This window comes from Vipera berus, assembly GCF_964194415.1.
Source record: "Vipera berus genome assembly, chromosome: 1".
Lineage (NCBI taxonomy): Eukaryota > Metazoa > Chordata > Lepidosauria > Squamata > Viperidae > Vipera > Vipera berus.
The window spans coordinates 211,562,255-211,576,387 of NC_138202.1; the positions used below are offsets into that span (position 1 = coordinate 211,562,255).

At 49.4% G+C, this 14,133-nt stretch overlaps 1 protein-coding gene across 1 annotated transcript; it reads right to left on the reverse strand.

Annotated features, from left to right (window-relative positions):
- Positions 1–2,704: 2,704 nt before the first annotated feature.
- On the reverse strand, positions 2,705–12,832 carry GDF7 (growth differentiation factor 7; the record flags this gene model as incomplete). The annotated part of the gene is made up of 2 exons (XM_081344941.1): positions 11,814–12,832; positions 2,705–3,690 (listed from the first exon to the last, which is right to left on the reverse strand). Exons 1-2 carry the CDS (start codon positions 12,277–12,279, stop codon positions 2,705–2,707), a joined length of 1,452 nt encoding a protein of 483 aa, XP_081201067.1. The 5' UTR covers positions 12,280–12,832.
- Positions 12,833–14,133: the final 1,301 nt, after the last annotated feature.

A 14,133-nucleotide genomic window follows, 5' to 3' on the forward strand; every position in this document is an offset into this window, starting at 1 on the left:
TCTAATATCTTGAATTTTTAGACTGAATTTAGGGCATTCTCTCAATTCCTAATTCTTCTTATTTATATATGGAGCTGCTTTTTCTACCTGGGTCTTCAGAGTTCTATTTAAAATAGTAAGCCATGCAAGCTTGAAATCTGTTCACTCCAATCTGAAGCATTCCTTTATTGAAAAACTCAGTTTTCCATTATGGCTATAGCACAAAAGAGCCCCAGTTAGGAATTAGGAAAATGCTTATTGCAAACTGGGGCCTGACTCTTTTTACTTTGTTCATCTCACTTGGGCTTTTAGATCACATGGGTGATCCGGTGATCCGTCTGCACCACCCCAACACAAAGGTCATCTCCCCTCAGCTCTTTGTACAGAATAGGTGATTGACTCAGCAGCACTTACAATCCATAATCAATCATGGGTAGGATATTATAGCTATGCTGTTTTGCCACCATCTCATGTTGCTTTTAGCCATTTCGGCACTGTGGATTTCTGAATAAATCTGTAGTTCAAAGCCATTGGCTAACACATTCCATTGCATCCTCCATAGCCAAGAAACAAAACACTAGATTTAAGCTGGGCAAAGTAAGGACAAGCTTGTATTAATACTTGAGATTTCTAGCAGACTTTTGAGAATCAACTGGCTCTAACACAATATTTCCCTGAATGCATTCACTAACTTTCTCTGAAATGAATTCACGGTGACCTATTTACTCCCTACCGCTGGAGACACCCTGTGAAGATAAAAACAACACTAAAAGGACACCATGGGCAAAAAGGGAAAATTGCAGGCAGAACATTGGGACAATTTGATGTGCTCCAGAAGTTTCGGATTGAAGCTTCAACAATCCTTGCCATTGGACATGTTGTCTGGAACTGATGGGAGTAAATATTCAATATATCTGAAGAACATCAGACGCCTTCACTGTTCCTTAATCCACACCTCACTAAGTTGTTTTAGCAACAAGGAAATTTTTTCCCCCATTTCTGTATAATATTTCATCAGTCACAACATCATTTTGTCAGCAAAATTTTGCAGGGGTAGGAAAAATGTCCTTCAACCCTCAATCGACAGTGGTAATGATTATTATTAAACACCTGGCCAATGTTTATTCATTATTCATCTGCAGGGGAAATGGACATGTGTGCCAAGATTAAAAGCAGGAATGGCAGCTTGTGGATCCTTCACCATTTTTATCAAGTTGTGGTATGCACATGTGTGTGCTTGTATACACACATAAACACACCCCAATTAATCTGAACAGGAAAAATGAATTCCAATTTGAAATAGGTTACTCTCCATAGAGTTTAAAACTTTAAATAAACATTAATTCCTGACAAAGGGGAAGGTATTCACTAAGTTAATTAACACATTGTGTGGGTTTCCACAAAAACTCTCACTCCAACCTACTTCAGAGAATGATAAGAATAGGGCCAGTTTCTTTTCCTTAATAAAAAAAATGGATGAGGATTTGCTGTGCGGTAATTGAAGTGTATTGTTTAACATGACACTAAAGCAGGGGCCTCCAAAGTTGGCAACTTTTAAGACTTCAACTCCCGGAATTCCCCAGCCAGCCATGTCATGAAAGAATGCTGGCTGGGGAATTCTGGGAATTACAAGTCCACACGTCTAAAAAGTTGCCGAATTTGGAGACCCATGCAGTAAAGGAAGACTATAGAGATGTGAGCAATTCTGGCTCAGTTCCTAAAAGGTGCTTTGCAGTACACTGGGAGACACTCCATTCCAGAAAAAGACAGAAGTGCTTTCAAGAGTTGCAAGTAGGTTGTCCTTTCATGCTTCTGGAGCAGCTTCTTGGAAAGGACATCTCTGTGTGGTTCTAAAAAGCTATCTAATCTAAAAGAAAGAGGTCAATATTAAGGGGAAAGAAGGGAACAGTGGAAATCTTGGGAAATGAAAGGGTCAGAAAGTGATTTGCAAAACTGTATTCCTGGGTGGGATCCCAGCTGGTCCAGAATTCCCAGTCATCCACTCCAAAAGCAGCTGCTTGTGAATTTTGGAGCGCCTCCCCAGTAGCTGACAACGTCCGCAGAGAACCCAAATCTCAACAGCCTGCCCTCTTTGTGAACGGCGAGCCTTCGGAATACGCTTCAAAAGCACAGTGTAGGACGCGCGTGCACGTGTACGTGTGGAAACGTGTGTTTATGTGCCTGCATCACAACAGTTGCGGCTGCTGCTGCTTCGCCAAGGCTCAGAAGCGGGGAAAACGACTAGAAAAGACGCCTTCCACAAGTCACCTGCCTCGCCTCAGCTAAGCTCCAGGCAGGCGAAAAGACCAGCCTACCGGGGAGAGCGGCTGGAGAAGAGAGTCCAAGAGAACGTTCCCCCTTTCTTGTTCTCTCGTTGCTTTAAAGTGCCGGATCGGTGTGGCGTTTTTTTTTACCCAAACCTCGGAAAAGCCGTCGGGAGTGCGAGAGGCAGCAAAGCCCCGGTCCCTCAGCTCTGGAGGTAGTTAGTAGCGCCTCCAGCCAGAACTGAGGCAACCCAGTCGGCCGCCTCTTCCAGCAGGAAATCTGCGGGGAAGGCGCGGGGCCTTGCCAGCCAGCCTAGCCCGCGAAGGCTGCTGGGTTTTTTTTCCCAAGGCCGCGAGGGCGTGGCGCGCCTGCTCCGCGGGCACCGCGCCCCGCAAGGGCCGAGGCCGGAGCCGAGAGAGAAGACGAGGCTCCCACGTGGCCGCCGCCGCCGCCGCCGCCGTTACCTGCAACCGCAACTCTCCACCACCATGTCCTCGTACTGTTTGTAAACCACGTTGTTGCCGGCGTCGATGTACAGGATGCTGATGGGGCTGAGTTTGGCAGGCACGCAGCAGCTGGGCGGGGTGGCGTCGGGGGCCATGGAGTTCATGAGCGTCTGAATGATGGCGTGGTTGGTCGGCTCCAAGTGGGAGCGCAGCGGGAAGTCGCAGACGCCGTCGCAGTGATAGGCCTCGTAATCCAAGGGCGCGATGATCCAGTCATCCCAGCCCAGCTCCTTGAAGTTGACGTGCAGCGCTTTGCGGCTGCAGCGGCTCCGTGTTTTTTTGCTCGGGCTTCGCCCGCCCGCCGCCCCCGCCGCCGCCGCCGCCCGGCCGGCCAGCGCCGTCCGCCGCCTCCGCCGTTTCTGTTGAGCCAGAGCGCCTGGCTTTAACTCGTGGGACCCCGGCGGGAACTCGGACCCGCCGCTCAGAGTCCGGATCTTCTCGCGGATCTCCTTGAACAGGTTGTCTTTCCGCTTGGTGCGAGAAAATACCACCAGGAGGGCCCTCTCGTCGGGCTGCGAGGGGTGCTCCCGGCCGAAGCCCAGCTGCCGCGGGGACAGGAGCTTCCCGGTCTGGGCCGAGACGACCCTTAGCCAAAAGCAGAGCACGGGCGGGCGTTGGGGACGGCCGCCTGGTTCTTCTGCCCAGGCCCTCAAGGCCGCCCAGACGTCGAAGACTTCCCATTGGGGCGTAGCGGCGGCGTCGCCGGAGCCCAGCAGATCTCCCGCTCTAGAGTCCAAAAGGCCCGGCTCCCGGCTTCCTGCTTGGTCGGGGCATGCGGAGACCAGCAGACGATGGAGCGTCCCTTCTTGGGAGGAAGCCAAGCTCTTGTTTTCGGCGGCTTTCCGCAGGATCCTCAGTTCAGCCCCTACGATTTCGTCCGCCTCCGCCAAGGTAGAGATGTCGAAGAGGTATAGCTGCCCGGCCTCCCAAGAAGAGTCGTCTGGAAGAGAAGAGAAGTGGATGGGTGTTGTGCCCTAAGAGCAGGGCGGCTCCCTCCCCCCCTGGCTCTGTACCAGAAGGGATTCCCTTCCTGCCTGCCCTGTCTACCAAGGCTTTAAGTGCCAGCTGGGGAATCCATTTTCACGCTCCCTGCTTTTATCCCCCACCAGTTTGTTCTGACCGATTGGACACAGTTGCTGTTTGGACAAGCTTTCAGGGCCTCAGATTCTGGGTTTTCCCTATAAGGACCCTCTTCGCCCCCAGAAGTTGAACTTGTTGCTTATCTACAAAGATACTCAAGACCACGCACTCAGTGCCTGTTGTAAAATAAGTTGAATCCACTTGTTCTCCCCAAAAGCCTTGCCGACACTGCATTGAAGTTGTGCTTTTCGGCGTGTGCAGAATGTCTCAACTAGCAACATGGGGAAAGGAGTTCAAAAATGGCTTTGAAAAATATGTACAGGGAGGAGGGTAATTTGGGGGTTGAAATCTTATCTAATTTTCAAAAGTTCAGTGGGAGGGGATCTGTCCATAAAAATGACCCACCTAAAACTTTCCACCCACGAGAGGTCAAGAGACACTGAAGGAACTTTACAACAAGCGTCTGCATTTGTTTCCCAGGCCAAGCAGGGGAATGGGCTCTTGGGGGGGGAGTGAAATGGGCCCATGTTTTTCTTCCCACACTACCCACCCTCTTCCTTGCTATGAGCCAAGTTAAACATTTCCCCAGTCTGACAAGGATCATTTTATTTGTTCACATGTGTGCCTACTTGCACATTTTCTTCATTTAAATGCGCCAGGAAAGAAGGTGGAGGAATAGAATAGTGTTGAGTGAATTAAACCCTTATGGGGGTGACCCATCTGAATCCCCTTCCCATCTCCGCTCGTTTTATGTTAGGAACCAGACACGAACTTTTCCTGGGATGAATTAAAGTAACCAGATGTGACAATAAATATACACCATAACATTAAAATAAATAAAGGGAAGGAAGAGGCAAAATAAACGAAAGGATGAATAAAAGATTCTCTCATGGGCTTTCTCAGCAGTACTGTAGTGAAGTGGTTCCCTCGCCACCTCCCCGAATGCTGGATAAAATGAATCACCCCTGGCCAAGTAAGGTGAAGCAAGGGGCTTTCTGGTCTTCCAAATGTTGCTGAGCTACAGTTCTCAGAGGGTTCACTTGAAATGTTCAGCAGTACCTGGAGGTATTATTTGACCTTAGTTTACCTCTAAGGAAGGGGCGAGGTGGCTCAGTGGTTTAGGACGCTGAGCTTGTCGATCAGATGGTCGGCAGTTTGGTGGGTCGAGGTAACAGAGTGAGTGCCTGTTACTCGTCCCAGCTTCTGCCAACCTAGCAGTTCGAAAGCACGTAAAAATGCAAGTAGAAAAATAGGGAACACTATGGTGGGAAGATAACAGCGTTCCGTGCGCCTTTGGCGTCTAGTCATGCCGGCCACATGACCACGGAGACGTCCTCGGACAAGCGCTGGCTCTTCGGCTTTGAAACGGAGATGAGCACCGGCCCCTAGAGTCGGAAACGACTAGCACGCATGTGCGGGGGAACCTTTACCTTTACCTCTAAAGCTAAGTAGGGTCAGATTTGGTTAGTATTTGTAGGAGAGACCATCAGGAAATGAGTGGGGGCGGATTCTGGGAGGAGGTAACATAGCCATAGTTACATAGGCCCATGAAGCCACTAGATTTCAGAGACTGGATCTTTCATAGCTGGAGGATGGGCCCCCGCAGCACCCATTAATTGTGGCACTTGTTAAAGAATTGATTAAAAGATGGCCATGCCAGCCAATTGCAGTGGCCAACGGGTGCTTCTGGGAAGTCCCTCATCGTTTCTTTTTCTTTCTTCTCAACAAGTACAATCAAATCAATTTATGCCACCCGGAACAGGAAAGCCAGCCTAGAACCATAGAAAGCCTTTGAATGTCTGACTGCGGATCAGAATCTGATTTTTTTTTCCTTCCCCAATCCATGGGTCTAGCGGTGCATTGGGGAATGGGTGATGTGGGCCTGCTGGATGGGAATTCTGGGAACGGTGCTCCCCATACTTCAGGGAGCAGCCAACTTGGGATAACGGCTCTGAACCCCGATTTGAAACGGGGTGTCCTGTGTCTGGTCCTCGCATCCTCCATTGAACTCGATGCTTCGCGAAAAATTGCGAAAAGAAAGCTTTCCTCCTTGGCTCTTCAGAAGCCTGGTCTCCCCGCAGCAGTGGGGGGAGAAAAGGGGGAAGGCAGGGGCAGCAAAGAACGAACCGGAGCTCTTCAGGTCATTACAGACCATTATTCCGCTCGCCCAGCGCTCCCAGTAGAGAGTCTCCTGCCTTCTCTGCACCTGGGCCAAGCTAGGCGCGCGGTCCGGAGAAGCCAGCAGACGGCTATCGTAACTTCTGCCGGCCACATTTGCGATCCCTATCACCGCCCAGCCGCCCTTGGGGCGGTGTAAAGTCTGCCACATTCCTGTTCAAGCGGCATCACGCGGCAGTTCAGATGCTGAGCTATCGTAGCTTCAGTAACCACGGCCTTAGGAAGCCTCGGCGGCGTCTCAAAGCCTCCAGGAATTCCTGAAACCTCGACTCCTACTTCTGAAGCATCGGGACCAAAGCTCAAATCAAACCTGCCCTGATATTCTTCCCCTGCAGTTCGATCCGCCGCGAAGCTTCCTTAGGTGTGCCTCTAAGTCAGGGGTCTTCAAACTTGGCCCTTTTATGACTTGTGGACTTCAATTCCCAGAATTCCTCAGCCAGCTTGCCTGCCTGAGTAATTCTGGGAGTTGAAGTCCACAAGTCATAAAAGGGCCATGTTTGAAGACCCCTGCTCTAAGTCATCCCGGCTTGCTTTCAGAGTTGCTCACCGTTCGTCCAAACTCACAATCGTCTGCGGCCCTTTATACTCGCAGAGCGGAAAATAAATTGCTGATTGCTGCCTAAGGTGGGAAAGTTTAGCGCTCAGATCTGCCACCTGTGGCCAGGTATTGCAGGGGCACAAATCCCATTGCCCATCCTGGTGGAGCTCAATGGGAGTTGGAATCCTCCTACTGCGCCCTAATAATATTGAAACAGCCAACTAACAACAGGAGAAGCTTCATCTTCATCTCTCTCTCTCTCTCTCTCTCTCTCTCTCTCTCTCTCTCTCTCTCTCTCTCTCTCTCTCTCTCTCTCTCTCTCTCTCTCTCTCTCTCTCTCTCTCTCTCTCTCTCTCTCTCTCTCTCTCTCTCTCTCTCTATATATATATATATATATATATATATATATATATATATATATATATATATATATATATATATATATATATATATATATATATATATATATATATATATATATATATATATATATAATGAGCTGTCATAAGTTGACTATATCCTGTGGATAGCCTTGGGTCAGGTCAAAGCAGGAAAGAAAGAGTTAATTAGCAAGGTGGATTCAAAAGCCTTGACAAATACTTATATATATATATATATATATATATATATATATATATATATATATATATATATATATATATATATATATATATATATATATATATATATATATATATATATATATATATATATATATATATATATATATATATATATATATATATGTGTGTGTGTGTGTGTGTGTGTGTGTGTATGTGTGTGTGTGTGTGTGTATGTGTGTGTGTGTGTGTGTGTATACACACATACACACATATACATATACATATATTAGAAAGTGTTGCTTTTTGTTTCAGGATTGTTTTTTTTTTCTTCAGAAGGGGTCTGCTACTGTCCGCCAGCCTGCGAACTCTAAGCATAACGCGATTCCCTCCCCTTCCTATTGTTTTCTTCGAGAAGAAGGGGCAATGATGAATGTCCGACTCATTGAGTTAAATGAGGCTTCTTCCTAAATCAGCGAACAGACAAAATTCCACGTGGTTAGAAATTTAAAAAAAATAGGACAAAGCATAAAATAAGTAATACCCCTCGCACTGCTGTTTCTGTTATAAGCATGGAGCAATTCAGTGTAATTTCGTTGATTAAGGGAGCCTCCTCTGATTGAATCAACCTTAACGTTATCAAATTTGTCTCCTTTCTTTTTATGTATTTATTTTTTTGAGATCACTAAACTCCTTAACAATTCTGTGCAATTAACAAGAAAGAAACCAGCAAAAGATCATCGCCGGTCGAAAGAGTAATTCAACCAGCTCAAACTCCACAACATCCCTATCATGGATTCTCTAGTCACGCGACCTCCTAAAACGCATAAATATATCCTCGGCTACTGCTTAGCACATCCGAGTCATAGTCTAGCGTTCTTGCCTCGCCGACATACTGGTACGTGAACTTTATCAGTAGATATCTGTGCGCCTTAACCCTAAGATTCAATTAGAAACAAAGCTGAAAATTCTTTTGGCAGAGATTCCAATCCACGGGTACGCACGATATATTTCTCTGAGGATGACCGGTTACAATACACTTAATCGAGCCGCATTTGGAAGATGCAGATGAATGAATGAATGAACCTTTATTGTCAAAGTACAGCCATGTATACATTGAGATTGCCTGACTTGCTCCAATTGCGGGGCACTGCAGCCCCGCGTTCGGGTACGAGGAGTCTTTTCCCAACCCTATTTATTAGGAAACAGCCTGTTAAAAAGGCATTGGGCTAGAACCGGAAGATTGTTGCGTTCTAGTCCCGTCTTAGGCACGAAGCCAGTTGGGTGACCTTTGGCTACCTCCCTCCCTCAGCCCTAGGAAGGAGGCAATGCCAAACCACGCCTGATAAACCTAGCCAAGAAAACTGCAAGGACTTGTCCAGGCAGTTTTTGAGAATCGGACATGATCGAAGGCAAGCAAAACAATATTTGGACGTTTTGTGGGCGCAGATCCCGCGTGCCTCAGATGGCATCGTGGAAGGCTGACATTTCAAGCGCGCATCGTGTTCCGCGTCCTTAAGGAGATCTCACAACCTCGCTCTCCTTTCTTCAGGTCGTCTCTAACCCTTGTTCCCCTAACACAAACAAAAAAAAATCTAGGAGACAGTCACTCTAGTCTAAACCTGTCTTTGGATCGCTTGTAGGTTTAAAAGTGCATTTCTCCCTCCCAGCAGTACATCTTTACAAGACTGTGCGCTCTCTGGCAGTTACTCCGATGATTTTGGTTCAGTTAGAATAACGGGCGACTAAGTGTCATCGGTAGGGTTGATGGGCTGGCCGTCTCTCCCTTCCTTCCTTCCTTCCTTCCTTCCTTCCTTCCTTCCTTCCTTCCTTCCTTCCTTCCTTCCTTCCTTCCTTCCTTCCTTCCTTCCTTCCTTCCTTCCTTCCTTCCTTCCCTCCTTATCCTTTTCTATTCTTTTCGCGCGGTGTTTCATCCAACACAGATCAGTTGAGAAGGCCATTCCCTGCCGAACGCTGAAACTACAAGAAACGTTTGTCAGAAAAGGGAGGATGGAACGAGTAGTTGTTCAGGCGAGTGAAACATTTTTACGGCCTGGCTATCTTTTCAGGACAACCACGCAGGCCAAGGAAAAGAAAGACAAAGCTAGGGGAAAATATTCAAACTAGTCGGAAAGTTCTCTTTACTCCTGCAGTTTTAATCTCTCACTCCCTCATTCTCTTTCTCTTCTTCCACCCTACCCCCCCCCCCCTTCTTCTCTTGCCTTTTGGTATGTAGTGATTTTCAGTCACCCGCAGCGTCCAACTCTGGAAGAAAACCTCGCCACAAAGTCGTAGCAATAAATCACCAAAGTCCCTAAGGCAGCCGGAATTAAAACGCAAAAAAAGGGGGGGGGAAGGTGCGTAGCCCTTCAGGAGGGGAAATTCCGAGCGGGCAATCTTAACTGCCCCCCACCACCACCACCCTCCTGAACTGCCTTCATTTGGGTTTCAAAGCGCTCTTCTCCGGTTGGATTGCAGTTCCGGCTAATTATAGAGACCAGCCAATCGCGGGTCAGCGCTCCGAGACACTCTTGCTATTGGTTCGCCGTTTCGAGTCAAGGTGACAAACCCCCGGTTGGCGGCGGCGGTGGCGGAGCAAGATCAAGCGGCGAGAGAGCCGCGTCCGCCCTTTCTTAACCATTCCTCCCCGCCTCCCTCTTTCCCACGAAGGGCTCCGACGGAGTTTAAGCGATCCAAAGGAGCTCAATCGCAAACACCTCGCAAAAGTCCCCCCCCCGCTCCCTCTCCCGACAGGGGCCCCAGGAGGGCCTCGGGAGCAAGGGAAAGGACTCTGTTGCCTTGACTCGGCGGCGGGGGGTGGGTGGCGGAGTTGTCCCCTTTGCCGTCTAGGCAGGCCAAGCCAGTCCCGGGAAGAAAGAAAAGCCGCGCAGAAGCTGTCTGGGATTACCCCGGGGAAAAGCGTGCTGAACCGCTAGAACAGGAGACGGGAGGACAGCCTCGGAAGTCCTGCTCGGGCGGCGATCGAATAAGCCACAGACGTGGCGGCCGTGGGATTTGAAAGGCGTTTCCTAAATCTGGCCGCTCCAGCCTTCGCTTCTCCCCACCCGCCGTGGCCTTCCACCTGTTGAGATCCACTCCACCCGGGGCGTGCCCCATTCATCGCTTCAGCCACTCGAGGAATCAGGTGGCCTCGTTGCAGCCGACCGACCGCCTACCGGGCAAGAAGGGAATGGAGGCTGGGAATCGCCTCCGCCTGCCCCACTTTGTATCTGATCAGAACACTCTCACTTCCCCCAAAAGGTTACAGTGAAAACCCCATTTTTCCCCTGAATCACGAAATCCCAATGTCCTTTTAACCCCCCCCCCTCAGTTTTGCTTTTCCTTTCCCCCAGGTCTTCCTAACTTGCTCCGGACAATTTTCCTAAAGAGCAAACCATTTCCCATTGGTGAAACCAGGAGTTCGGTCACCTGAGCCCACCTTTGCTTCTGAGGTGATGCTATTACCACATTCGGAACACCTCGCAGTTAGCCACACCCTCAGATTCTTTCAAAGGGATCTGCAGGCTTGATTCGACTCTGGGCCCGGATAGAAACTCCTTGTAGGGGGGTCCCTTTGCTTCAGTTGTTTGGTGATTAGAAGCTGAGAACAAGTACTATTAATGGTGGAGTCCTTGGAGCTCTCCGGGAGCTTACTTTTCTTGCAGACGTTTCATTACCAAACTAGGTAACAACATCAGTGCTATTGGTTTATTCATCCTCTGCGACCCCCACCGCATTTCATATTCCCTGTTTTTCGAGTTACAACAAATGCAGCAATTTGGGCTCAGGCCCAGTCTGTCTCCAGTAATTTTCTCCTTGTGTTATTAATGATTAAATGAACTTTACTTCAAGATCATTTAATGATATGAAAACTGAAAGCCGTGAAATCAATTTCCGGTGGCAAAGTCTAGATCACAAAAATACGGTAGTCATCCTGCCAAATCATTAGATCTTAAGACTCTAAAGGGATGGCACGGTTAGTTTAGGTTAGATTCGAAAGGATCCTATCGATCATCTTCTGTATTAGACCCGATTAATTGGGGAGTAATTTGAGTTGTACGGAAGGTCAGTTTTCAGATAACTTCTGTCTGGGCTTTAGTATCGTGGGGTGGATTCCTTGTAGTTAGATTCATTTGGATGATTCCGTCGTTATTAGAACATTATTTTTTTTTAAAAAAGGCAAAACCAAACACTTCCACCCCTCGCAAAGAATTGGGGAGAAAACAACGAAAGTGAATGGACAAGGCTAATTAGTATCCAACAGGACGGCGGGGCTTTCCTTCCCTCCCCACTCCCCAAAATTCATCGCCCACATTTACAACAAAATCCCCACACTGAAGCAGAGTTAAACGAAAACGGCTTGCAAGCCTATCGACCCCCCCACCCCACCCCAATACATAAAATCACCCAGGTTAGGCAGAAAGAGCACTTGTAAATATGGGGGGGGCGTTATATCTCTTCTCCATCAAGGTACCCTTCCGACCGAGCCAATCCAACTCGCTCTCCCGGAGCCTCGTGGAGGAAGGAGGTGGAGGAGGAGAAGGGGAGAGATTCCTGCGCAACACGCCGGGATGCAGCGCATTCCTGGGTCAGCTCCGTGCGCAAACCGGCCTGTTCGGCAAGAGCGCGGCCAGCAGCGGTTTTTTTCTTCTTTTTTTTGGGGGGGGGGAGCCCGCGGAGGGCTTTCCGGGCGGTTGGTTCGCTCACCTCGTGGCTGTGCCCACGCCTGGTCTGCGAAGCCCGTGACGGTGTTGGGGTGACTGCCCGGGGCATCGCTGATCTCTCCCTTTGGCCGGGGGGGATCCTGACCCCCGGCTAGGCGGCGGTAAAGCGCGATCATGTAGTCGTGCGGCACCACCGTGCCGTTACCGAACACGCCGCCCTCCCCGTTCAGTCGCTCGCCGGGGTTTGACTTCCAGACGCCGGGGGCGGCCGCCGCGTCACTGGCCGCTTCCAGGGGCCGAACAACCGCGGCGTCCAGCTGCCCGTAGCGGAGGCGGCAGGCGCTCCAGAGGTAGCAGAGGCAAAGCGCCGCGGCCGCCCTCAGCTCCATGCTCTCGCCGCCGTCCTCCTCCTCCTCCTCCGGCTCGCGACAGCCCTGGCTCGGCGGGCTCCGGGCGGCAGGCGCAGGGGCTTTGAGGGCTCCTCGGACTCCCCGGCCGCTTTTTAACATTGTGTTAACTCGACGCCGAACCAACCAGGACAACTGCAGCGGTGGCAGCGGCTGGCTGGACCTTCGCAGCGACCCCTGCCGGCCGGTCGCCGCCGCCGCCGCCGCCGCCACCGCCGCTTGGCAAAGGCGCTGTTCGCGAAGGCGGGGAAACGGGAGGCGGGCGAAGTGGAGTCCTGAAAGAATTTTTTAAAAAAAGAAGCGGTGGAGGGAGTGTGTGTGTGTGTGGGGGGGGGGGGGGGAAATACAGCTCCCAATACAAACAGCCTCGCTGAGTCACATATTTGTTTTTACAAACTCTTCTTCTTTCCCTCCCTCCCTCTCTCTCTTCCCCTTTTCCTGTTTCTTCCCCTCCCGGTGTTTTCTTTCTTTCTTTCTTTCTTTTTTTTTTTGAACCCAAATCCGTCGGAAATAACACCAGCCGGAGAGAGACCTGGACGGGGCTCCCAGCAGCTCGACGCTTTGCCAAGGGGGCAGAGAGCTGGATGCCAGCACCCCGTCGCCTTTCGGCTGGACGCTGCAGCAAAGCCGCTTGGGATGGAGATTTGGGGGAGGGGGGGGAAGCAAAAGACTGGCTGGCCGCGTGGATTTTCACCTCGAACTGCAAAGCAGACCTGCGGGGTGCGGGGGGGGGGGAAGAGCAAATTGGGTTCATCCGTCAGGAAGTGGCACTCGTTTGATCAACCTCTCCGAAATGCAGGACAGAAGTTGCGCTTTCTTCGATTTCCAATTTTCAACTTTCCTGCTTTCCGATAGGCGGCGTGTTTAAATCCTGTCGCTCCCTCGACAAAAACGAGAGTTCAAGAAGCGAGGAAGGGAAAAAACAACACAACAGCAACACCTGGACGATTCCGTATACTTCTACGGTAGTCCCAGCAACAGATGGAGCAGTGGCGATGTCGATGATCGAAGCCAGAGTAGCTGGCTGCAATTAACATACTGCTACGCTGTTTCGACGAGCTTTCGGCGCATAGCCTAGTAGTAGTTCAGTGAGCTCCATTTAACTACGAAGTGGAATTTCATTTTGAGTGACCAAGCTGAGAACCGGGCTACCATTCCAAACTCGTTTTCAAAATGGCAGCTTTGTTACTCCCACTACTGGAAATAGGGCCGTTTGCGGTGTTAAAAGTTATGGCCAAACTTTTTGATCTGTTGTCACTTGACCCCACAGAGCGAGACGGTAGTTAACATTAGTAAATACGTATAAGACACACGGTGTAAATGTACTACATAATAATATATGCGAATGTATATTATACTTGTATATTGATTCCCAACAAATCCCTAAGCAGACAGGCTAATCAGCGGGCTGAGTTAAGAGGTTGTCTCTAACGTCGAGACCACAGGCTTCCCATTTTAAGGCGCTGCCAAATGCTACGCAATTAGGAGTCTACCAGGTATCCAGCCTTCGACGGCCTGGAGGTTAATGGAAGAACTGTAAAATCCATTAATTTTGATGGACTTTGCTGAATAATGTCTTTGCTTTCGGCCTTTCCCAGGAAAGTAAGTCCCATTCGACGGAAACGTCTCCAAGCTCCAGAAACCCCTGCCTCTCCCACCCCCACCCCCCATGTTACACTAGCTTTTCCGAGATTATTCAGAAAAAATGACATCTGGCTTCCCGTTTCCAGTACGTTTTAGTCGAGTTTATTTGGAAATAAGCCTCGTTGAATTCATTGGTCCTTACTCCTAATTATGACCTCCGTTTGAGTGTTCATTGATCCTTGCTCCGCTTACGATAACTGCAATTTGCGAAATCTCAGGGAATCTTTGTAGTAGAGGCAGGTTACTCTACGATAACCAAAACTTGGAAAACGGTAATTTTGTAAAAAAAAGTGTAAGATTTATGGCTCACTT